Genomic DNA, 27200 nt, shown 5'->3' with positions numbered 1-27200 from the left:
TTGCTCCTAGTATTTTGTCCATGATTTGGGGGTTTCAGAATTTGACTATAATATTCCTATGAGTTTTCCTTGTAGGATCTCTTTCAGGTGGTGATTGGTGGATTTTTTCTAATTCTACTTTTCTCCTCTTATTTTAATGCTTCAGAACAATTTTCTTTTATTATTTCTTATATTGTTGTATCAAGATTCTTATTTCAATCAGAGCTTTCAGGCAGTGCAATTATTCTTATGTTTTCTCTTCTTGATTTGTTCTCTAGATCAGTTGTTTTTCTTCTGAGATAATATTTTTAAATTTCTTTTTTTCTTTTAACTTCACTGGCTTCCCCTTGCCCAGTTCTGATTTTCAAGGAGTCATTTTCTTCCTTAAGATTCTGGATCTCCAGAGCGGCCAGGTAGCACAGCGAGTAAGAGCACCAGCTCCAGTGTCAGGATGACCTGGAGATTGAATCCCGGGCTCAGACACTTAGCACCCACCCAGAAACACCTGGCTGTGTTACCTTGAGCAAGTTACTTAACCCCAATTGCTTAGGGGTGGCCAGGTGGCTCAGCAAGTAATATTACTGGCTCCAGTGTCGGGATGACCTGGATCAAATCCAGGCTCAGATACTCAGCACCACACCCAGAAATAACTGGCTGTGTAACCTTGAGCAAGTTACTTAACCCCAATTGCTTTAAAAAAAAGATTCTGGATCTCCTTTCCTAATGGGTTGACTTTCTTTTCATAATGTTTTTCTTGTATTATTCTTGTTCTTCTGTTTTTCCTCAATCTCTCTCATTTGATTTCGATTTATTTATTTATTTTGCTTTTTGGAGGGCAATTGGGGTTAAGTAACTTGCCCACAGTCACAAGGCTAGTGTGTCTGAGGCTAGATTTGAACTCAGGTCCTTCTGACTCCAGGGCCAGTGCTCTATTCACTGCACCACCTAGCTGCCCCTCTCATTTGATTTTTAAAGTCTTTTAAAGTTCTTCTATGAATTCTTTTCGAGCAGGTAGCCATTTGATGTTACTTTTTAGGGTAGAAGAGGGTTTCTTTGCTTCAGTATCCTCTGAAGATGAACCCTAGGCTTTTCTATTACCATAGTAGCTCTTTATGGTTGGATTATTTTTCAGAGCCAAAGTATTCTCTTCCCTGACCCCAATCAGCTCCTCAGGGAGTGTGGCTGGAAATCTCTCTCTTCCTTCTCCATTAGCTCCAAAATTCCATGGCTTGTCTTATGTAAATGAGCAAATGCCATTGCAGAACTCAGACTTTTCTCAGTAACTTGGAACTTTAAGGCAGACCTATGCCTCAGATAAATGAACTATTAGAGCAGGCTTACTCATCAACTATCTTTCTTAAACCTAAATACTTATGCCCTTGACAGGTAAATAGTCAACTGCCACTCCCTTACAGATATGAATGTACTTGTCCCCTCCTCCACCCCCTTTAGAATATAAGTTCCTTACAAGCTTGCAAGATCTTAGCATTACTGACATTTTAAAAAGTTAGAAATGAGAGGTAGGGGGTGGCTAGGTGGCGCAGTGAGTAAAGCACTGGCCCCACGCAGTGAGTAAAGCACCGGCCCCAGAGTCGGGAGGACCCGAGTTCGGTTCCGGCCTCAGACACTTAACACCCACACACAAAAACTAGCCATGTAACCTAGGGCAAGTTACTTAACCCCAACTGCCCTCCAAAAAGCAAAAAAAAAAAAAAAGAAAGAAATGAGAGGTAGGCTGAAAAAGATAGAATCTCCTGGTCTTGGTTGTTGTTACAGCCTAACTCTCTGTATGGGATGGTAAGAATTAAGGAGACCCAATCATCAAATGGCTGTCCAACCTGACAGGTGTTTTGAGGCAGAGCTTAAAGCCTTCTTAATTCTTATTTCTTGCATCTCAGACTAGGAGCCTAGGGATTTGAAGACCTGGGTTCTGGTTCCAAGGTATGCTACTAATAACCTCTGTGAACTTGAGCAAACCACAGTGTCTTTGGGCTTTAATTCTTCACCTGTAAAATGAAGGGGCTGGATGAAATGAAGTTATTCCTATGCTTCTAGTCTATGGTTTGAGATGATGATGTCAGTTTCTAGAATCCTGGCAACCTTCAGCTAGCATGGAATGATTTGGAAGGGAAAAAAATCTTGTATAATGCTTCTCAAAAGTACAACAGCTTGAATTCACCATGATTTCTACTGGTGATCTCACACATAACAGTGCTGAGAAGATGATGGAGCCTTTGGCTGATCATATTTTTGACTACTTTTAAATTTTACCATAAGTAAGTCAGCAGCCTCCTCAGACCCAAATTTATTCACAAATCCCAAATCATAGTTGGTAGTCAGGTGGTACTGTGAATAGAGTGCCGGATCTGGAGTCAGGAGGACCTGAGTACAAACCCAGCCTCCAACTCATTATTATATGACCTGGGTCATGGTATTTAACCTGTCCTCAGTTTTCTCATCTGTAAAATGGGGATAATGGTAGTGTCTTCCTCCTGGGGTTACTATGGAGATAAGATGAGATAATATAAAGTACAATGTAAATACTAGCTATTATTATTATATCTGTTACATTATTATATGTTATCATATATGTATGTTGTATGAGATATTTTAGTTTAGATTAAAATTGTATAATTCCTCTCCTTCAACCCCAAGAACAAATAGATTACAGATATCTATGACTCTATAGGGATTTAATGATTTTATTTTTAAGGACTGTTCTTTCTCCTTCATTTTAGTGAGATGAAGCAATACAAGAAATTCCTTTATGACATGGTTTCAGTGATACAATTGTCTGAAATTTCTTCATGGAAAAACTAGCATCAGAAGTAAACTCATTGTCATGTATACATTTTTGGGTGGGTGTGGATGTTTTTTACAACCTTTCCAAGTTTAGTGAAATGAAATCTAATTTTTTTTTTATTTTTACTTTTTTGAAGGGGGGAAGGCAGGGCAATTGGGGTTAAGTGACTTACACAGCTAGTAAGTGTTAAGTGTCTGAGGCCGAATTTGAACTCAGGTCCTCCTGATTCCAGGATCAGTGCTCTATTCACTGCACTACCTACCTGCTCCAGAGATGACATTTATTAAATGCTTATAATGGCCAGGCACTGAGCTAAAATCATGAAGATAGTATCTTTCCCTTAAGGAGTTAACTAACATGTTTTTGAATCCACAGTGTCCAGCATGGTGCTTAGGACATAGTACATGCTTAACATCCTTAACATGACTTAGTACATGCTGAAGAAATGCCTGTTAAATTGATAAAACCTATGTTCTCACTGAGGTAGTCACTCCTTCCGCAGGTGATGATCACAGCCCATTCAGGTGGCAATGATACTCAACTCATGAGATTTTTGTTTTTTTATATTTATAAATTCTTTAGTATACTGGAGAACTTCCTCTAGTTTTGTTTTTTTTTTTAATTGTTTGGTGCAGATAGGAGCAATACTCTGGCAGACCACCTGTTAACCTTCACTCTCATGATGAAATCACCATGTTTACTGGTTGTTGTCATATGTTTATGCCATGTGTGTGTATGTGTGTGTGTGCGTGTGCAAACCATTGTTAGGAATACGCCACAACCTACATAAGCCACTTTACATTTTTCCATTATTCTTTGGGTCCCCTGCAATTTTTATTCTTCTGAAATTGTGGGGTTTCAGGATTCTCAGCCATATAGAATCCCCAGATAAATATTGCATTAATAACTACCACCCCCATCTAAAGTAAGTGATAAAATACTACTTTCTGGTTCCTTCTATCAGGTGGGGACACATCTCAACTGAAACAAATAAATCAAAGCCATTATAACTGAGTGAAAGGGACTTGATCAATTTAGATGTAATTGGATTGCCATAGAGCAGGGGTGGGGAATCTGTGGCCTTTAAGCCACATGTGGCCTTCTAGGTCCTTGGGTGTGGCTTTTTGATTGAGTCCAAGTTTTACAGAACAAATCTTTTTATTAAAGGGGATTTGTTCTGTGAAGTTTGGATTCAGTCAAAGGGCTGCACTTGAGGACCTGGAGGGCCACATATGGCCTCAAGGCCACAGGTTCCCCACCCTTGCCATTGAGTGATATTGCGTGAAAGAGTGTTTGGATTGGCTGAAGAAACTTACTTGGTCATATTCTAGGGGCTGTCTATAAAATACCTAGCTAGTCAAGCTAGTTGAGAACAGAACATGTTGGAGAAATTTGTTTTTCATATAGTGGAGAAGGAAGAGAGAGATTTCCAGCCACACTCCCTGAGGAGTTGATTGGGGTCAGGGAAGAGAATACTTTGGCTTTGACTTTGGTGTCCTACTTTTTTGCCTCTCTTGGTTGGAGAAATACCTTGAGAACTAGAGGGTCTTGAACATTTTCGACTTACCAGGGGTGTTCTAGCAGCATACCTCAATATAATAGCAGCTGATAGTGGTGCTTCATTGGAAGCCACACACAGACTAGATATAGATTCATATATCTACAGAGTCCAATCAAAAAATTGACATCATGCTTTTAGTACTCCATGAAAGGAAGAAAAGGATTTATAGCAACTAGTTGCTATGAGATACCCCTTTGCTACACATGCTCTCTAAACTTGAGCTCGCTTTCACCTACCAGGGGTGGGGAACCTGTGGCCTTTTAGATCCTTAAATGCAGCCTTTTGACTGAATCCAAAATCTAAAGGCTGCACATAAGGATCTAGAAGGCCATGTGTGGACTCAAGGCAGCAGGTTCCCTACTCCTGAGTCCTAGACTATATATACTCTAGGTTAAGCTGAAAAGAGGCAGATTTAGGCTTGATGTCAAGAAAAGTTCCCAAGAATTAAAGCTGTACAAAAGTGGGATAGCTTAACTCAAGAGGTGGCAGCTTCCTTCTCTTTGGAGGCCTTCAAGCATGGGCTGGATAACAACGTGTGGATATGTTTTAGTAGGGACTCTTTTATGTATTGGTTTGAACTGGATGATCACTGAGGTCACTTTCATGTCTGAAAGTCAGTTATTCTGTGAATTATGTGTGACTCTGAATACATCTTAAGCTGTAGAAAATTGTCTGTTACAGCCTACCTGTTGTCTTCTCATGTTTTCAGTCAAGGATAATCTCAGCACACACACACACACACACACACACAGGATATTATTTAAAAGATTGAATAGAAGTGAAGAGATTGGCATGTGGGTAAGCAGTTGCCTACATCTTTTCTGTTACCCTTAGAAAATCATCCCATTAATGATAACTTCCATTATTTTGGAACTGTCCTCTATTTGAGACATTTCGAAACTATATCCCTTTCAAACTGTATTATTGCCATCTTGGGTTTGTTTTGTGTCCATTTTGAAAGAACCAAACACTTTATCCAGCTTTAGCTTGTTAAATGTTGTAATGGGAATTTGAAGATCTTTCCTACTTTGGAAGTAAACTCTGCCCCCTAATAGGCTGAATGTGGTCATATGGAGCCTTTGGTGGGAGGAGTTTACTGAAGGGAAGCAGAGCCCACAGTAAGCTGGGAGTCAGAGCTAGTAAGAGGGTGGGAGAGAGGCAACAAGAGACAGATGTTTGTGAGAAGGCTGAAGGATGCTGTGGCTCTCAGTGTTATTATGGCTTCTGAATATCTTTGGTACTATGATGAAATAGGCTTGCTGGTTTTGGGATTGGGTTTTCTGGTGTCTAAATAAATGTTTCAGTTCTGTTCTCTATATGGAGAGTTTGGTATATTTGGCGATCGAATGTCATGTGATATTTACAGTCACGGTCTTTATCCTGATTGTGGGCACTGTAAATATTGCATTGGTGCTACAAATGTTGCTTCCTTTTTTAGCACATTGGAAACTGAGATGGTGATTCTACTCACATTATTGATGACAATAGATCATCATGGAAATGCTAGCAAATCTGTTCCATCTAATTATTATCTATATTTTATAATTATCATGTTATATGTTAATTATGTATTGAATATATAAATTGTTATATATTGCAATTATTATCTATGTTCTATACATTGAACAACAAAAATATTTAGTCACAGAATCTCAGAACTAGAAGAAACCTCAGTGGCCATCTAGCACACCCTCCACCTGGTGAGAAATATCTTCTATGACATCCCCAACTAATGGTCAATCACTTTCTGCTTGAAGAAGCCTGGTGCTGGGTAATTATTTCCTGAGCTAGCACATTCCACTTTTGATCAGCTTTAATTATTTTAAATGTTTTCTTGATATTTTTTACTTTGTTGTACATCACTGTCCATTCCCACTGACCCCTACCTCTACACCCCCAATAAGTTCCCCTCTTGTTGCAAAAAAAAATATAGAAAACAAATGAACACATCAGTCATGCATGAAAAAGTATGCCTATTAAACTATGGGAGGCATGGGAAGTTTTAAATGTTTATATAGAGAGCTGAAATCATTCTCTTTTTTAACTTCCTCCCCATTCTTTTCTCTGGAACCAAGCTAAACAAGTGTAATCCTTTCATGTGACAGCTTTTCAAATACTTGACTATAGTCATCATTGTGTCCCCCTTACTCCCCTCCCCCCACATCTTTTCTTCAGCTTAAATACTGCAAAAACCTTCCACTGATCCCCCACCTTATATAGAACCAACCTATTGCTGTGTGTGTGTATATATATATATATGTACACACACATATGAAATTTATTCTCTGTCCCTATTTCTCTCTAATAGAATGCAGACCACTTTCTTTTGGTTTTGTACCCCCAGCATAGTTGGCCTAAGCCACTTATACATGCGTGTTGAATGCCTGATTAGACATCATGAGGAGTAAGCACCTAGAGTTTTGCAGTTAATCCTGTGAGTTATACAGAGATGTCACCACCTCACACCAAATCAGTTTGGTGGCTGAGAAGCTGGGATACAAAGGCCATCAGCTACCTTTTTTAGTTTACTGGTATTCTGTAGCTTCCCCTTACATGAACACGTTTAATAATAGAAAGATCATCTACCTCTCCAATTACAGTGATTCTAACACAGTCTTTTATAGTGGAAGAGAGGAAGAATGAAGACTTCAAAAGGGTTGAATTAAAAAACCCCAAGATTACCAATAAAGATGGCAGCTGTGTAAGGAACCCAATACCCAAGTAGTCATTTGTAGGCCTATAAACTTAGGCTGTGGAGAACTATTTTACTTAAAAAATGAGTTACTGGCAAGGGGGTCTTAACTTTTGTCCCTGACCAAATGACTCTCTAAAGGAAAAGCAGACAAACTCCAGCTAGGTCATGGCCATTTGTAGCAGGCATTCTAAGGACAAAGGGTAGGGAAGCTCAGATGAAGAAGATAATCCAGCTTTGCTGAAAGTCATGTGCCTAGAGCTAATAATAATTTTTGGTGAGGTAGGTAAGGACATATGGAGAGTATTTTTCATTTAAAACTTGATATCCTGAAAGATGAGGCTATCTTGTAATTGTTCAGTCATTTCAGTAATGTCTGACTTTGTGACCCCATTTGGGGTTTTCCTGGCAAAGAAAATAGAGGGGTTTGCCATTTCAGATGAGGAACTGAGGCAAATAGGGTTAAGTGACTTGCCCAAGGTCACACAGTTAGTTAGTAAGTATCTGAGGCCAGATTTGAACTCACAAAGATAAGTCTTCCTGACTCCAGGCCTGATGCTTTATCCACTGTGCCTCTGTAGCAAACCAATGGCAAGTGAACTTTTACCTCTGCAACTGCCTATATTTTTATACAATTGTTGAATATGATTCAGGTTGCTTAAAGTCTGGGAGAAGCTTTAGAGGAATAATGAGTATGTAATTTAAAGTGCACACATGAATATAAAATATTACACATAAGATGAAGGCAAAAACAGAAATCTTGTGGCTTCTCATTCGCATGCCCTTGGCTCCCATACTGTAGCTGAAATATCATGAATTTTCTTGGTATTTAGTTTCACGTTTTCAAGGCCACATTTTGAACTGCTGAATTTGACACAGGATAGATCTGCTCCAGACATAAGGCCAACTCAGCAACACTAATTATGAAGAACAGGCATTTTTCAGATGAATGACATCTATACATAGACTAACATCATTTAAGTTAATGCTATTTAACTCTCACCAAACCTTTACTAGATATGCCAAAGCACCATCACTGATTTTTAAATTGCCAAATTTCTTCCTTTTTCTGCCCAACTATTATTAGAAGCTGTTGCCAAAATAAATTTTCTATTGCCGGAGTCAGATCATATACATTCACTTGTTTAGAAACCTCAGGTGTGGGGAGGGGAGGTTAAAATGCAAACACCTGAGGTTGGAACTTGGCGCAAGTGGGTGGTAGAGCCATAGACCTAGAGTTAGAAAGACCTCAATTAAAATCTGTCTCCTGACTCTACCTCTGTGGCTCTGGGCAAATCGCGCAAACTCTGTTTTCCTCAACTGTAAAGTGGGGAAATAACTTCACAGGGGTGTTAGGATCAAATGAGATGTTTGTAAAGTGCTTGTAGAGTACCTACTATGTGCCTAGAACACAGTAGGTGCTATATAAATGCTTATTCCTTCCCCCTTGAATCTAAAGTCCTCTACAGACCCAGTGGTCTTTTAAATCTTATTTTATACTATTCTCCTTCACAAACTGTAAGTTAAAATTAAATTGGGCTATTAGCTGTTCCCAGAACTTAACAACGTCTTCTCCCTCTGTACATTTGCTTAAATCATTTCTTTTGTCTAGAATTCACTTCCTCCTCACCTCTCAGATTCCTTGTCTTCTTTCAAGACTCTACTTGGGTCCTACTTTTCTATGAAGCCATCAAGATTCAATTTTCCTGGTATTAATTCATTTACATGTTTGTAACCCTTCACTAGAATTTAAATCCTTGAGGGAATAGAACGTTTTATTTTGTGCACCAAGCACTGTGCCTTGTACCTAGTACTTAAATGTTTGGTGAAAAAAAATTGTAAACTTTAACAGCTGAGGGGCTCAAGGGGAAGAGAACAGATTCCCTTCCTATGGTCTCTGTTCCACCAAAACTGGACTCCTTATTCCCACCTTCTCTCTCTTGGCTTGGGGTATTCCCATGCCTGGAATGGGCATTCCTTCATCTACATCTCTGGAAGTACATGGTCATCTCCTCCATGAATCTCCCCCCAATTTTTATAGTATGTTTCCTGCTTCTCTCTTTTGTGCTTCATAATCTCCCGTTTCTGTCTTTCTTATCATTACATTGCAAACTCCTTCAGAATAGGGCATGTATTATATTTATCTTTTTATTACCAATAACTAGCTAGCAGAAGTGTTTAGTAAATGTTAATCAAACTGAACTGTTTGCTGATATCCAGCTGGACAAACTAACTCTTAGATAATTTATCCAGTTTACTTTCTATTAGATGGTTCTCCCAATCCTAACTTGTTTCTGGTTAACGTGTGGGTGTTTCAGCTGACCTACCACACAGAGATTGGGTGAGTGGTCTTTACAATACACTGAGACATTCCAGGTGAGTTTCTGAGTCAAGAGGAGAGCCGACACCCTAAGTCATTCACTGCAGGAGAGTTGATGTATCTCCCCCAGAGGGGGACACATCCTTTCTCCTTTGTAACCTGTAAACTTTGGACTCCCATTATAGTAACTAAAAAGAGGTTCCTTGGGACAAAAGCAGAAACCAAGTGGTTGTGGAGGTTTTCTCCTTACGACTCAGTTCCTGTTTGTGAACTAGACGAAACACTTACCCTCAAGCCTGCCTTGGCTGATTTCTTCTTCTGTGGCAGCTGCTCAGATCTGAACTGCTTTCTTACTATCTATTTGGAGACATGTGCCTGAGAAAATACTGACATCATAATTTAATCAAGCTTCTCCTCAGTTACAAACTGTGACTTCCCTTCATGCAGCAATACAGCAGAACAAGGAATTTACTTGGATCATATTTCATGTTATTATAAAGAGACCTGGGACATCGTTTTATATAAAAACAATTTATTGAGATGATGTAATTATAGGCTTTTCTTTAAAAATTATTTGCAACTCACTGGCCCTGAGAATAGGCATTTTTTTTTTGTATTTGGTTACATTCATTTGATTCAGTCCCTTATAAACCCCACACCTCATAAACAACAGATTAGAAACTAAAAAAAAAAAAAGGAAAAAAGAAAAAAAATCTAGATTTATTCTGGATTTGCAGGTGGTTGTCACAAAGAAAAACCTTTAAGAATAGTCACTGGGCACGTGAGAGATTTAGAGAGTTGGTAGTCAATTAGTGTTGATGCAGATGTGACTGAAAGCCTCTTGGCCTCTATAGTTTAAGCAAAGGAGTACTTTTATGTCCAGCTCTGGATTGGAACATTACCCCCTTCAGTCCAGGTTCCTGTTCAGAAAAGTAGTAGATTAAATGCTTCTGACTAGCACCAAATATTTTGGCAAAGAAATGCTACCATTTTTTGTTTATTTTTAGTATTTTTTCATCATTTTCTTCAGCTTCCTTCAAGGGGGTGGATCAAATGGTTGAAATATGGTTGAAATAAATAAAGTTTGCTGTTCTAGGCCCTGAACCTAGTGCCGTCTCTGACTTGCTGTCTCCAATTTCTCTATTTCTCTATTCCTCCCATCTGCAACAGGCAAGTTAATACTTCCAAAATATTTTGAGTTTTGGACCCTAGGTAGTGGAAAGCAGAAATCGTGTTTTAGTCTTCAATATTTTTACTTGAAAGGTAAAGACATGATCTTGATTAACTAAGTTGCCATTGTAGAGGGCAGTGGATGAGAGGGCTCTGACCACATTCTAAATAGAGATTCTTCACTGGGGTTGGTGAACTTTGGGTTTTTTAAAAATTTTGTTAGTATTTTAATAGAATTGGTTTCCTTTGCAATTCTATAAATTTTTGTCCTGTGCATTTAAAAACATAATTCTGAGAAGGAGTCCATGGACTTTGCCAGACTATCAAAGAGGCCCATGGCACAAAAAAGTCTAGGAATCCTCGCTCTAAATGAGGGCAATCGTTGATACCATTTATTGTCCTCTCCTTGTGGTTCTCCCCAGGTGGCTCTTGAACAGCTGGCAAACTGGTGTCCCAATCAGGAAGAAGGCTAAAAAGGTTGAGTGTAATTTGGAGATCTTAGAGCATGTGCATTCAGTCCAGCATCTCTGCCAAGATTTCCCTGCTTCAATCTGGTGGAAAGGGGGCAACCTGTCAGTGATTTATTGAACAAGGTACCCCGAAAAGAGTGGTTATGGTTTTCTGGCTTCCAGTGGTATAAAGATAATGGAAGATGTCAAGGAAAGGGGGTGTTAGAAAAGTACAGGATGAAAGTCAGAGGTCCTATGGCTAAGATAAGGAGGCCAATTTTACTTCATCAATTCCACTGGGACTGAGTGGGATAGAATTCATGATGGAACCATGGCTAGAGAAGGGCATACCTTATTCAAAAGAAGCAGAATAGATCATGGGGAAAGTGGAACAGCATTGCATATTTATAAGTTATATTCATATGGGAAATCCAGGAATGTCAAAAGGGGGGAGGGGGACATTGTGGAGAGATCTGGGTAATAACCAATAGGCCAGATACAGAAGTAGTACTGTTGTGGAATACAAAGACAAATTAGATGAAGGTGTCTTTAGCAGTCCAGTCACCTACCTGTTGGCATCCTATCTGCTGAAAGAAGAGAAGCGGATAAAGTTGTGGCTTGTCTTGACAACAATTTTACCTTTCAAAAGGTGGGAGAAGCAATAAAGGGGGACTGCCTTCTTGCACCATTCTGATCAACAAAGAGGAATTAGTTGATGAAGGAAAAGCAACGTAAACTTGCCACTAAGATACCATTTGTGATAAAGTGTGGGGTGGGAAAAGTCAAGCAGAGGTGAATAAACACCCAAACATATCTGGGAATATCATATTTCAAAAGGTTTGGATCCAACAGCCTAATATTTTGCTAGGGAAGTTGATTCAAGGGAGTTGGAAAACTCTCAAGAATGAAAATCTGAAGACTCAGGCAGGTCTGGTTCTGATGAGAAAGAAAATGGGGAGCTGCTTAAAGAAACTGAGACATGGATATACCAAGAAATTACGGATCAGTTAAGAATTTTAGAAGACATATGTAAGATGGAAGAAAGGATAATTAACTGAGTCTGAACCTGATGGTGTAGCATCAACATGAAAAAGACAAACCCATCAAAACTGACAGGAATCCTAGGGCCCAGAATGAACTAGTGCTGACAACAAATACTAAGGAAAGTAACAACAACAAAATTTGTATTAGAGGAAGGAAGGCCACTGAGAGAGGTAGGAATGGTAACAGGTGAGAGTGTAAAAAGTGAATTGTTCAATTCCTTTTTTGTCTTTTGTTTTCTCTTCCAAGAAGGATAGTTTTTGGACTGGGAAGGTTGGAATAAAAATGATTAGCAGGGAGTAAAAATCCATTAGATTGTAAGCTACTTGAGGGCAGGGACTGTCTTTTGCCTCTTTTTGTATCCCTAGTGCTTAGCACAGTACTTGGCACACAGTAGGTGCTTAGTATTGATTGGTCACACAAGCATCTAATTGTTCTTTATTGGCTCGAGTCACCCAGTCCAGACAAACTAGAACCTATGGTAGCTGGGGGACAGCGATAGTTGATTCCCCTTTATTGGAGGTGTTCAGGCAGATATTGGACAATCCATTTTTTTTTCAAGCTATTACAGAGGGATTCTTGGTCAAGGATAAGATTGGGCTGTTTCAGCTCTCAGATTCAACTAGAAGAGAAACATCTTTCCATGTAGCTCTTAGTCTCTGCATTTTTCTTTCCTCCTTTGCTGGCCAAGAATTCCCCTGGGATGGCAGAAAGAAAATAAAGGAACTATGTAGGGTGTTGAATGAGTTTTAAAACTTGCCCAAGGTGACATTTTGATAACTGGTATCATCTGGTAGGGGAGAAGTGGCAGACAATTTCATATTAGTTAGAATATGTCCATAAGATCAGAGAGGTTTTTAGGTATGGATCATGTGAATGCTGTACTTGTGGTAGGTTCCAAGGGTCCTATCTCTTTCTTCACAGAACACACCATCAGCTGGAAATTGTGGCATGGACATAATTAGCAGCCACCTTTTGGGAAAGGTGTTATGTAAAATATCTGGATTAATAATGGATTACTAAAAACCATACACAAGAAGGGATTATGCAGAAATAGATACCTTTGGCCATTTCTTCTTCAACATGATTATCTTCAGTATTTTGTATTCCCACAGAGAATGCAAGCAAATATAAAACATTAAGGAAATGTTTTTTTCTTCCTAATTTTCCTTTTCTAATTCTATCATGTCCTCTTGGATAATAAGAGATTCAACATTTGTCTCTAATTGGGAGTGATCAGAAACTGATGTCCCAACTAAAGGACCAGGATTTCCTTTCCATTTCAGAGCCATAAAATATGGCTTCTAGGTAAAAATTCCTGCCCTTTATCTTGCCTTTAAAAATCTTTTTTAAAAATGTGAATTATTTTCACAACACATGAAGTACAGCCACTGGCTCAATTTCATCCCCTGAGATCCATTATCACCTAGAGGGTAAAAAATTTCTGGCTGTTGTTTCCAAGCACACTGAAAAGATCTATATGCACTTGAACCATGTTGGGGTGAACCATATGGCATTTCACCTTTACTATAGCAGAATAAAACCAAGAATTTTAGAGTCTGTCACTCTACTGACAGAAAGGAAGTCTTCTAACTTCCTATAAGCCCTAACCATTCTAGACAGTGAGAAAGTTATCATCTGATTTTGCATTGACCTGGGACGTGTTGAGGGGCAAAGGATCTGAGTAAGACTAAAGAGAAATTTGTTGTTAGCTATTCCTGGCACTCTAGGATCTTAATATTTGTCACCTTGATAGGGTTCCCCCATTAGGAACTGTCCAGAGAGAGAAGTCTGCCCAAGTCCTGTGCACACCTGACTTAACCAAGGAAAGGTGGAAAAGGCAGGAGGGGTTTGTGGAGAAAGCTCAGGTATTCTGGGTGCCTCAAATGGGAATAGCAGCTGCACCTCGTGTCACTGAAGTAGCTGTGAGAGTCTTACCAAAACGAATGAGTCCACAAAAATGATATAGTTCTTAAGAATAATGAAGCCTTTTTATTTTTTATAATTTGTGGTGGTGGTGGTGGAGCAGGGGAAAAGTCTGTGCCTCTCATTCTGGAAGCCTTAACCTTTGTAAGATAAACTCAATTAGAATGTAAGCTCTTTGAGGGCAAGGATTAGTTTGTCTTTGTATCCACAGTACCTAGCACAATATCTAGCACAAAGGTGCTTAATAAAAATAAATTGAATTGAACTCAATTATAAATGCCTAGAAAATTAAAAATGCCCATAGCATTTCTTTAAAAAAACACCTCTCTGTTATTAGTAACAATATTAAAAGGTGGGATAGTCTTCACCTTATGAGATTACTGACTTAATTTCCAAGAGAAATAGACTGATAATTGAGCCCTTTCCCAAGTTCAGACATCTCATCCATAAGGAAGGAAGGAAGGGTTGATGATGTGTCCCAAAAGGGAAGAGAAGATCATTGCTGGCAGCTGGTGTTGCCCTGGAAGTTCCTTTCATCTCAAATGCTTGAATTCAAATGGGAAATAGGGGGAAAATAGGTTAAAAGAGGCTATGAAATCATTAATAAAAATCTCTGAATAATGAGAAAGACAGGATAGGGTGTGGAACCATTTGCAAAATGATGTTGGGGGCAGGGGCAAGAAGAACAGGTCATTTCCCTACCCCTTCTCCTCTCTCTCTAAGTTCTCCACTTTACAAGATATTTTTCATTAAGTCCCTGTGTTTTCTTATTATATTTTCACTTTTCAGTGTTACACAGAATCCTAATTCTTATAGACATCTCGGGCAACTTGGGAGCGGTGTCCAGAGAAGGACAAACAAGTGAGTGCCCTTCTTCTCCAATGCTGTATTGTTCTTTGTAGGTTGGTTTTCAGGCCTAGCATGTATCCTTTGGAAATACACCTGTGGAGTTTCTGACCTCCCTAAGGCATATTTGGGATGGGTGGCCAAATGCTGGTACTTTGTTTTGACTTTCTAGCACTTAGGTCACTGGCTTTAGTTCATGGGCCAGCAGTTTCCAAGGTATTCCTAAGCTGAACTATGCTGAAAGATGTCCAAAGCCCAAGGGCAGGAAGGAAGGAGAGAAGGAAAGGAAGAGAGGTAAGAGTGAGTGCCCCTTTTCAAAAGTTTTTTCTTTTTAAGTAAGTTTTCCTCCCCTATCCTCCGTCAGCCAGGACACAATAGCAACAGAAGCAAACCTTCTGTGTACAGTAGAAGAAAAAAAAGAAACCTTGCATACTCTCTTTCCTGTTAGGTTGGATTTTTATGCCATGATTTGTGAGACTTGCAAAAAAAATATAATCGATATATATATTTCCATAGGAAAGCAAACTGTCATCTTGCCCTATATGAATTATGAAAAAGTCAAACTGCATGTTCATAAAAAAAACAGCAACAACCCCCAAACCCAGAAACTAACAATGGGCAGAGGGGTAGGGATGAGGAATTACAGGCCAAGGGAGATCCTCAAAGGAGAGTGAGATAGTACATAAGTCCCAGGCTCGGGGCCCTCTACCAGAACACCAGCCCTGCTGCTGCGGATGCTTTATCTAAGGTGTCTGCGGTCCTTTCTGGTCTGGTCAACTCCTAATTCTGTGTTTCTTCCTTTTTGCTTTCCCTCAATCCACCCTGCTCCCACACACCTCCAGCACTCCAGCTGGATGGTTTTTCTTTTCACTGATCCATCCCCTGAGGTGGCACGTTGGTTCCTTCAGCACTCATCCTCCTGGTACATCTGTTCATCCAACTCTTGAGACTCGAGGTGTTCAAGGCGGTCTGTTCGGCCACTCATGATTTCATCTGGGGTCTTCATGAACCTTTTTTTTTTTTCAACAAGAAGAGGAGAGAGAGAGAGATTAAGTTTTTTTTCAAAGATTTCTCTATTCCAACACTGTAACCAAGAAATGTCTACTATTATCACACATTAGCTAGAGAGTTATTTCCTATTTATTCCTATTTGGAATGTATAAAGATCCATTTGGTCCTTTTATCCCTAGAGAATGGTATACCTCTTAGTTCAAAGGTGTAATCAATCAATCAATCAATCAATCCTTCTAATGAAGGATATGACACATACAAGTAACAATGAACACACAAGATGATATATGCATATATTATATATGTACAAATACACATATGTATATATGCACGTGCACATGTATGTGTCTGTGTATATATGTATATGTGTATGTATATGAAACGGAGGTAACTGCAGAAGGAAGCATGGGGGGGAAGGGATAACCAGTAAGGTCTCCTGCACTGGGTGGGATCTGAGCCAGATCTTGAGGGAATAAAGAAGGTAGAGGTGAAGAGGGAGAGAATTCTAGGCATGGAGAACAGAGGGTGTTCTGTGCAAGGAAAAGCAAAGACACCAATGATGAAGGATGTTAGAGTATGTGGAGGGGAGTAGATTGTCAGAAAACTGGAAAGATGGGAAAGCAACAGGCTGTGAAGAGCTTTATATATCAAACACAGGATTTCCTCTTTGGTCCTATAGGGAGCCACTGGAGTTTACTGAATAGCAGTCAGACCTGTAAGGCAAATTGGTGGTGTTTGTGGAGGAGGAGGAGAAGGAAAGGAAGAAAAAGGGTTAACTCTATTACTCCAACTCTTTGGGTTAAATCATTCTTAACTGAACTTCTCTCCTAGGTGGAGCTAAGTCCTAGCAATGCCTCCAATGTGCTGCCTCTAATATTAGAAAAGCTGATAACTTCATATCGTAATTTCAACTATGGTGCTAGATAGACATGGAAGAAGAGCTGACTGCATAAACTTCAGAATCCACTGGGATGTCTAGCTCCAAGCTCTCCTGTCTTCATCTCATCCTATGACACCAGAGGAATCTTTCCTAAAACACCAATTTCATCAAACCACTCCCCTCATCTAAAGGCTAATAATTATGATCACAATAAGAACAGCTAACATTTATATAGCCCCAACTATGTGCGCCAGGCACTGTGCAAAGAGTTTTACAATTACTATTTCATTTAATATCAAAATTTACTGTGGAACAAATAAAGTCAGGTCTAAATAATTGGAAAAATAGTTGCTCGTGGGTGGGCTGAATTAATATAATACAAATGTCAATTCTACCTAAATTAATTTACTTATTCAGTACCATACCAATCAAACTACCAAAAAATATTTTATAGAACTAGAAAAATAATATTAATATTCATCTGGAAGAACAAAAGGTCCAGAATATCAAGAGAATTAATGAAAAGAAATGCTAGAAAAGGCAGCCTTGCCATAGTAGATCTTAAATTGTATTATAAAGCAGCAATCATTAAAACTACTTGGTACGGCTAAGAAATAGAGGGGTAGATCAGAGGAATAGGTTAGGTACACAAGACACAGTAGTCAATGATTACAGCAATCTACTGTTTGATATACCCAAAGACCCTAGCTTCTGGGATAAGAACTCATTATTTCACAAAAACTGCTGGGAAAACTGGAAAATAATATGGCAGAAACTGAGCATAGACCGTCTGACACCACATACCAAAATAAAGTCCAAATGGGTACATGATTTAGGTATAAAGGCTGATACTATAAACAAATTAGGGGAACAAGGAATAGTTTATCTATTGGATTTTACAGAGAATGGAGGAATTTATGACCAAACTGGGAGAGCAAGGAATAGTTTACCCGTCAGATTTATGGAGAACAGAAGAATTTATGACCAAACAAGAGATAGAGAACATTATGAAATGCAAAATGGATAATTTTGATTACATTAAATTGAAAAATTTTTGCACAAACAAAGCCAATGCAACCAAGATTAGGAGGGAAGCAAAAAACTGGGAAAGACTTTTTATAATAACTAGTGTCTCTGGAAAAGGCCTCATTTCTAAAATATATAGAGAACTGAGTCAAATTTACAAGAATACAAGTCGTTCCCCTATTGATAAATGGTCAAAGGATATGAACTGGCAGTTTTCAGAGGAAGAAATTAAAGCTATCTATAGCTATATGAAAAAATGCTCTAAATCACTATTGATTAGAGAGATGCTAATCAAAACAACTCTGAGGTACCATATCATACCTATCAGATTGGCTAACATGACAAAACAGGAAAAAGATAAATGTTGGAGAAGTTGTGGGAAAGTTGGAACACTGATTCATTGTTCATGGAGCTGTGAGCTGATCCAACCATTCTGGAGGGCAATTTGGAACAATGCCCAAAGGGCTATAAAAATAGGAGTAATTTTTCTATTTATTTCTAGCAATAATGCTCCTAGGGCTGTATCCCAAAGAGATTATAAAAATGGGAAAAGGACCCACGTGTATAAAAATATTTATAGCAGTTCTTTTTGTGGTGGCCAAGAACTGGAAATTGAGGCGATGTCCCATCAACTGGGTAATGGCCGAACAAGTTGTGGTATATGAATGTAATGGAATACTACTGTGCTATAAGAAATGCTGAACAGGTGGACTTCAGAAAATCCTAGAATGACTTATATGAACTGATGCTGAGTGAAGTGAGCAAAACCAGGAGAATATTGTTCACAGAAACAGCCACAGAATTCGATGACTGATTTTGATAGACTTAGACCTTCTCAGTAATGCAAGGTTCTAAAACAATTCCAAAGGACTCATGATGGTAAAAGCCATCCACATACAGAGAATGAACTACGGAATCAGAATGCAGAGAGAAGCAAACTATTTTCTTTTTTGTTCTGTTTTTTTTTTTTCTTTCTCATGGTCTCTCCCATGGGCGTTATAATTCTCCTATACAAGATGACTAATGTGAAAATGTGCTTAATAGGAATATCTGTGTAGAGCCATGTCATATTGCAAGCCGTGTTGGGGAGGGAGGGAGAGAAAACTTAAAATTTAAAACTTATGGAAGTGAATGTTGAAAACTAAAATAAATAAATTTTTAAAAATTTGCTTAAAAAAAAGGGGGTGGGGGTGGCGTCTAGGTGGTGCAGTGAATAGAGCACAGGTCCTGGAGTCAGGAGGACCCGAGTTCAAATGTGGCCTCAGACACTTGACACACTTACTAGCTGTGTGACTTTGGGCAAGTCACTTAACCCCAATTGCCCTCCAAAAAGCAAAAAAAAGAAAAAAATTTCTGTGGAAAAGGAGAAGAAAACTGGGTATAGTTTAACAAACACCCCAGATTTGGGTGGAACAGGTTTCAAAGGGCTCAGAGAAAGACTACAGATGATCCCTTAAAACAAAATTTCTAGAAGGAAAAATCAAGACACAGAGAGAAACATTTCTAATGAGGAAGATTCAGGTAGAGAGCATATTCTGAGGAAGATTTGGGGAGGGAGTAGATTCCAAGAAAGAATAAGTAGCATCCCATGAGTTAAAACCCTATAGATGATCATGCAGACAGACAGAAACAGTCCTGATGAAGAAGAAAAGAAGAATTATCTAAGAGACTGATACATATAAGATATATATATATATATATGATATAAGAGATGGATACAAATGGAACTCATCACCAATAGTCATGGAAAGAGAGGAGAGTGATTAAAGATCCAGGGCTCTTTCCACCGGCCACATTGCTACCCCAACTTAGAAGGTAAACAGTATTCATATAATGAAATGGTTCAATCTCATTTCTATAGATCCATGTGGCAGGAAACATCATTTCTGAAATTTCCTGCAGAAGAATGCTTTATTATATATTTTCAAGGATGGCCCTGCCAATATAACTTTTACTTGACTAGGAAGGACTGGGGAGAACTTTTGGTCTCTCTCTCTGTGGTCCTGCTGTGGTCATTGTAGAAGATAAATCACTAAAGAAATGACAGCAGGTTTGTGGTGTTTTTAATCTATCTGTTTCCTTTCAGGTTCATCTTTGAGCACTCTTGGGCAGTGATGTCAAACTCAACAGGGCTGGTCCCATAAGGATCCCTGCAGGCGCAGAATGACTTAGAAAACCACATATAAACAATTTATCTGTGTTATATTGTATTTTTACTAATTTTGTTAAATACTTCTCCATTACATTCTAATCCAGTTTGTGCCGCATTCAAGACTGTTGTGGGCAGCTGGTGGTATGTTTGACCTTTCTGCTTTTGGGACTCACTCAGCTCTTGCCTGTTTTAGAAGATATTACTTGCAGTCTTTCAACATTCTCCTTTGTAATATTTTTGCTAACAAGTTTATATTCTAAACCTGTATTCCCTTGGTTTCCAAGTCTGTGCTTAAAAAAGAGATCAAGTGTTTGCTGAGGTGGTTTCTGGGATATTTTAGCCATCTTGTTCTGATGGCTTTAAATTCACTAAACTTCTGTAAGAAATGGTAATAATCCCAATGAATGCCTTTTTCTTTATAATCTGGCTCCAACCTCTCTTTCCAGACTTATTCTGCCCCCAAAACGTTATATTCCAGTCAAACTGACCTACCTGTTGCTTACTAAAAATGGTTTTACATCTTCCATCTTCATCCTTGGTACAACCTGTCTCCCATGACTAGAATCTTCTCTCTCTTACCTCTGCCTCTTAGAATCTTTCATTCCTTTCAGTGTTAAGCTCAAGCGTCACCTGCTTCTGATCCCCCTTTTGTTAGCATTTCCTCTCAAGTTACTTTGCATTTACTTTTTAAATAAATCTTATGTTTGGTTATCTATGTATGTGTTATATCCCCCCATTAAAAAAAGAAAATTTAAACTTCTTCAGGGCAGGCACCATTTTGTTTTGCTCTGTATCCCCAGTACCTAGCAGAATGTTGTATAAATGGTTAGTCCATAAAAAAATGCCTGGGGGAGATTTGGTTAAATCTTGCTCCCACCTAGCATTTTTTTTTTTGCTTTTTGGAGAGCAATTGGGGCTAAGTGACTTGCCCAAGGTCATACGGTTAGTTTTTTTGTTAAGTGTCTGAGGCTGGATTTGAATTCAGGACCTCTTGACTCCAGGGCCAGTGCTCTATTCACTGCACCACCCAACCGCCCCCATCTACCATTTTTGATGCCAATAATTTGCTAACTGGCCGCACTGGAGCTGTTATCACTAAGGTGTCTTCTTTTTACCTTTATCTTTTATTCTAATGTGCTGATTCTGATTCTGATTTTCACTATAGCTAGTAGATAGCCAGACTGCACATAGGTAGCTGATTTTGAAATGACTCCCTTGTCAGTAATCAGTCAAGTTCCCGGTCTTTAAAGATAGAGATAGTCTGCTTACTATGTCTGTTAATAGCCTGGCTACACATAAGTGAATGATTCTGAAATGACTCCCTTGTCAGTAATGTGTTGTTTTCTGTTTTTTAAAGATATAGTTAATTTGCTTACCTTCTAGTACCTTCATAGATGCCTCTTGGAGAAAGTGTTTATGAAACATAGTTTTGGAAGTCTGAGTACTCTCTAAGGTTCTTTTTTTTATTTATTAAAAAATTTTTTTTACTGATATCTTTTGAATTTTTGCATCACTTTTATTTCCAAATATATCCTTCTCTCCATTGCCCTACCCAACTAGCCAATCCTTGTGACAAAGAATAAAAAGAGAAAGAAAAAAGGAGCTTGGCTGAACTCGCTGAGTTGGACAGTAGATTCATTGTTCTAACTTCCTCTCCCATGCAAAGAAGGGAAGGAAGTACATTTTGTCACCTCTTCTTTGGGGCCAAGTTTGGTCATTATAAAGTATTCCATTTCATTTTTGCTTTTAATGAGACTCTTTCCATTTCCACTTTTCAAGTCATTGGGTATATTATTTTCTTGGTTCTGCCTACTTCACTTTCCATAGAAGCCTTTCCATGCTGTTCTGTATTCTTTAGTCATCATTTCTTACACTACAGTAATATTCCACTATGTTTAAGTATCACAATTTGTTCAGTAATTCCCTAATTGGTGGGCAGCTTCTTTGTTTTCAGTTCTTTGCTGCTATACATATTTTGATATATTTACTCAGCACTGTGCCTTACAGAGAGTATGAAACTGATGCATGTTTATTGATGGATCTTTTATTTTATTTTAGTTTATTTATTTATTATTATGCTGGGGTGGGGCATATGACTAAGACTAGAATCTCTGGGTCAAAAGGCATGATTCATAACTTGTGCCCCTTTTTCTAGTTTTCTTAAACTTTATAACCTTCCCACCCCACCCTCACCACACACACTCTGGGGTCCAGTAAGGCTGGCCTCCATATTGTTCCTTGAATGAAACCTGTCATATGTCCCTCCTCTGGGTCTTTTCACTGGCTGTGTCCCCTGCCTACAATGCTCTTCCTCCTCATCTATGCCTAAAATCTCACCTTCTACAGGAAGTCTTTCTGGGTACTCTTTAATTCTCTTTGCTGCTTATGTCCAATGTCTTTTGCATTATAGCTTGTTTGTACAGTTGTTCACATGCTGTCTCCTCCATTAGATTATGCGGTCTTTGGGGGCAGGGACTGCCTTTTGACTTTCTTTGTATCCCCAGAGACATGAGCTCTGAATATTTTTCCAGTTACTTAACTAATACTTTGGTAGATGAAAGCCCAGGTATTTTATGTATTTTGTGGTTATTTTGAGTAGAACTTTCCTTTCTATTATTTCCTCCTGGATTATGTTCTTACTATAAAGAAATACTATTGATTTTTGTGGGCTTATTTTTTGGCCTACTATGTAGCCTCTTTGATTTCTTAATCTTGAACCCAATTTTGAAACATTTTTTGTTGCCTTTTCCTGTGTTCACTTTCACATGGAAATCATTAAGTATCTTTCTCCAGGTTGACCTGGATTGTAAGAATCTCTCAAATTCTTTATAGAATTTCCCTACCTTCTGATCCTCTGCAACTGATGCTGATATATAAACTAAAATTATCTTCACGATAGTTTTCTGGCTTATAATCACTGAAAGCTTTGTAAAGCAAGATGGCTGAATAACCCATGAAATGGGGATTTTTTATTGGGTTTTTGGTGTGTGATGAAATTAATTCCTGTTACTGGAACCAAAGTCAAGAGTTATTCCAGCACAGTAGAACTGGCCAGGGTTCTTCACTGGCACTTTCATCACTTCTTTGGTACACTGTTTGAGAATCCACAGTCAACTTCCATGCTAGAATGGAAGTATTAGAGAAGAATTTCTGTAGAGATCTTTCTAGTACTCACGCATGAGTATGGGCTGATGATCTGAAAATTTAGGTTCCATTCTTGGCACTGCCAATATGTGACAGAAAAAATTGCAGTGGACTTAGCCAGCTTTTTTATAAAGTAAGAAGATAATGGTAACTGATTATTAGTATTCTGGGAGATGAGTCAGCTAATACTTAACCAGTGCTTTCAGCTCTGACTAAAAATAACGACAAATAAGAGGTTACCCCATTATTTCTAAATGGTATTGTCTTTAGCTGTGATGGTCTATGACATCAGAAGACATATCTAGCTCCCCTAGAGCCTCCTCACCACGGCCTCACCAGAAACTATGCCCTGGTGGAATTTTTGCCCTGAAGAACCCACTATCCTCCTTGGAGACTGCCTTTCCACAGGAACACAATTTAAGGAAAGTTCTAGTCATACTTCACTTTATTCTCTTCTCCATAATCTCCTTAATACTTCCTTCTTTCCATAACTCTCCAGTTATGGAACCATTTGCCATTGTTCCTAGATAGGATGTGTCAATCTATTCCATTAGATTGTGAGTTCCTTGAGGGCAATAACTCTCTTTGCTTTTGTAATTTGTATCTGTAGCATTTGGCACATAGTAAGTGTTTATGAAATGCTTTTTCATTTATAAATGTTTCATTTATCCCTTTAAAAATTTTATATCACTTACTTTCTAATGCTCCCATTTCCTCCATATTATCCTCCTTGAAACAAAGAGATATAATTAAAGCAAAAGAAACCTACTCCTTGGCTACTTATGACAACATGTGGCTCATTTTGTGCCTGTGGTTCTGAATCTCACTGTCAGCAGGATGGAGGTGTGTTTCATGGCTAGTCCTCTGATGCTAAAATTGGTTATTACATTAATCTGAGGTCTAATGTCTTTCAGGACCATTTCCTTTTTGTTACTATGATCACTGCATAAATTATTCTTCAGGTTATGCTAGCTTCCTTTTATATCAGTCCATATGAATCTTCCTAGGTTTCTCTGAATTCTTCCTATTTGTTGTTTGTCAAGGTCATTTCATTCATACACCACCTTCTCCCAGTGATTCCTCAACTGATAAAATATTGCTTTGTTTCCAGTTTTTTTGGTTGTTGCTGTTTGTTTTTGCTACCAAAAAAGTGCTTATATAAATATCTTGCTATTTTTTGGAATATTGTCTTTTGCTGTCCACCATATTGGAACATACACCTATTGGTTGTATTTCTGGGTCAAAGAATATGTGCATTTTAGTGACTTTTCTAGTATATTTTCAAACTGTTTTTCAGAATGGTCAGACCAATTCACAAATCCACCAATAATGCATTAGGATATACACTGGAACCCTCAAGACTGTAACAGTTAGACAGATGTTGATAGTTTCAATCCTTGTTTAAAGAAAATCTACCACCTGGAGGAAGCAAAGTAGAAAAAAGGAAGTGGTACCTGAACAAAAGCCTTTGTCCTGGCTCCTTCCTGATAATGTTGAGTTTGTAGTAGTGGCGAAGGGCTCGGGACATTTTCTCATAGGTCATGTTTGTTCTATTCTGTTTGTTCAGAGAAGGAAGAAAAAAACAAAAGTACAGGGATGAAAAGAACTTCAGAAAAGTCTCACACACACAAAGAGACAACAACACACACAGACACACACACGCGCGCACACACAGAGACACAGACACACACAGAGACACAGACACACACAGAGACACACAGAGACACAGAGACACAGAGACACACACACACACACACACACACCTCTCTCTCTCAAAACCAGCACTTGGAGTGGTCCAGCCAGTTCTGGAAAGCTACCTGTTCTGTTCCCCTTGGCTGTTTCCATGCCTGTTTCGCCCCACCCCTTTGTTTTTACACACATGGTTGCGGTTTTCTTTTAGGGGATGAATAACCTTTTGTAAAACATCTTGAGATCAATAGGGAACAATGTACCTTTTAGCAATCTTCCTTAATTCTTCTTCCCACTAGTACTTTCTGGTTAGCCTGAGGAATTTCTCGTGGGCCATTTTTTTTTCCCTACACCATCAGTCCAGTCTCCCTACAGTGACACTTATTCAGCTGGTGTTTCTGTTTTATCATTTGAATTTAAGACTAAAAAAAGGTCCAGCTGGGGAATGATTCTTAAACCAGTGAGATATTACACAAGTTAGAAATGGGACAGTTTTCTTTCCCTTCCTAGTAGGCCACATATCCAACCCCCATCAACATTGTCTTTCTTTTTCCTTTTTTTGGAGGGCAATTGGAGTTAAGTGACTTGCCCAAGGTCACATGGCTAGGGTTTTGTGTGTGTGTGTGTTAAGTGTCTGAGGTCAGATTTGAACTCAGGTCCTCTTGACTCCAGGGCCAGTGCTCTATTCACTGCACCACTGAGCCGCCCCAACATTGTCTTTCTTTATGTGGTCAAGAATTAAACTGTCAAGACCTGTGTTCAGTTGTTTCAGTCATGTATGACTCTCTGTGACCTGTTTTCTTGGCAAAGATACTGGAGTGGTTTGCCATTTCCTTCTCCAGCTCATTTTACAGATTAGGAATTGAGGCAAACAGGATTAAGTGACTTGCCCAGGGTCACACTGCTAGTAAGTGTCTCAAGCTAGATTTGAACTCAGGAAGATGAGTCTTCCTGACTATAGACCCAGAACTCTATTCTCTGAGTCACCTGGATGCCTTGTTAGGACCTATAGAATCTCTTTAATTATTCTAGGGGCATGCCAGAGCTATTCTTTTCCTAGAAGACAGTGGAAGTCCCAGGAAAAATTCAGTCATATACCGTTCATGTACAGTCATATACCATTCAGTCTATACCGCTCCCTAATATAATGGTGAGGTTGTATTTTCATCCTTCCTTGTGGGAAAGTTTGCCCCAAATCTGCCTGCCTACTAACCGAGTAGCTTGGAATACTGTACTTGAACTAACTTTGTTTTCCCCTTGGCACTCAACAAATCCTACTCTTCAAATTTCATCCTCTTTTACTACTTTCCTTAATCTCTCTGGCTTTCAAAGTGATGGGACCATCATATTTTGGGAACGATTACCATTACATTCTGAAGTGAGAATCAAATTGTTATCTAAGCATAAACTAGGCTTTCATTTTTCCTATAGTTTCTAAATGGGCAGGACTGGAAGTATTACTTCCCCAAAGTCCTCTTCTGCGTCATATTTAGACCCATAAAGAGTCTATAACTCTTAGACAGAAAAGAAGTCAGGCCTTAGTTGAAGGGGATAAGAGACAGGGTAGTTTTTTTTTTTAAATATGCCTTTAACAAACCAGAAATACTGAATTAATGAGCAAACTTTACATGTTGGAAGGTGGGCTATGATGATACCTTTAATAATTTCCCCCTCTTTAGGGCAATCAAGTATGAATTAAATAACAAACTACTGAACTTGGAAATAGAAGACAGACAATTCTCTGGTCCAAGGGAAAAAGACTGTGTTTTGGTACTGGCTTCACCAAATAAATATCCTTTTACCTTGTGATTTCCCCATAGTCGAGCCAGTCCGTTGGGATCCACTATCCGGAATATTTTGGATTCTTTGTCCTCCCATCGAATAAAATTTTCGTACCGGCTGTCAGAAAGCAACTGATAGACATAGTCCCAGAGCAGCCTGCAGTCTACGGAAAAAAAAGGGCAAGAAAACAGTGGTGACAAAGGCTTCCTGCTGAGATGACACTTGGGGAAAGAACTTTTACTTAAGCAATAATACAGATGACACCTTTCTTTCTTATAGCTCAGTTCTCTAACTCACTCATTTTAAACTAAGTAACTTAGAAAAGAACAGATTCCCCCTCCTCCCCCAATCTGTAAAACCTCCTCATTTAGGGAAAAAGCAATGGAAAAATGAATAATCTGCACAAAGTTACAGAGCTAGTTAGTGTTGGAACTAAAATCAGCCTTCCGTTCTCCTAATTTCAGTCCTAACATTGCCATGAGCAAACTATGTGGCCTTGGGCAAGTCATTTCAAGCTGCTGGGGCTTAGGGGCCTCCCCTATAATGTAAAAGGATTAAATGGTCTCTAAACTTACTTCTAGGTCCCCAGGTTCCCTGGTTCTTTCAGCAAATTATTGTGGCCACATTTCTGTCACTGCCATCAGTCACTGTCTGCAGAGGGTACCATAAAGGCTTTCATTTTTCATATAGCTTCTAAAGGGGCAGAATTGGAAATGTCAATTCTCCAAA

At 38.8% G+C, this 27200-nt stretch overlaps 1 protein-coding gene across 3 annotated transcripts in view; it reads right to left on the bottom strand.

Annotated features, from left to right (window-relative positions):
* Window positions 1-9870: 9870 nt before the first annotated feature.
* ETV6 (ETS variant transcription factor 6) overlaps window positions 9871-27200 on the bottom strand; it is a 355559-nt gene continuing 338229 nt past the window's right edge. For all 3 annotated transcript variants that reach the window (XM_069101494.1, XM_069101492.1, XM_069101493.1), the window contains 3 exons: window positions 26492-26634; window positions 24455-24555; window positions 9871-15797 (listed from right to left, as the gene is read on the bottom strand). In XM_069101494.1, the coding sequence (XP_068957595.1) occupies window positions 15692-15797; window positions 24455-24555; window positions 26492-26634 (350 nt within the window). In that variant the 3' untranslated portion in view covers window positions 9871-15691. The remainder of the gene's footprint in view (window positions 15798-24454; window positions 24556-26491; window positions 26635-27200) is intronic.

This window comes from Petaurus breviceps, unplaced genomic scaffold (assembly GCF_028583685.1).
Source record: "Petaurus breviceps papuanus isolate PSGF00001 unplaced genomic scaffold, PetGlider_PUasm1.0 470, whole genome shotgun sequence".
NCBI classification, from domain to species: Eukaryota; Metazoa; Chordata; class Mammalia; order Diprotodontia; family Petauridae; genus Petaurus; species Petaurus breviceps.
This window is presented reverse-complemented; position numbering and strand designations above follow the sequence as displayed.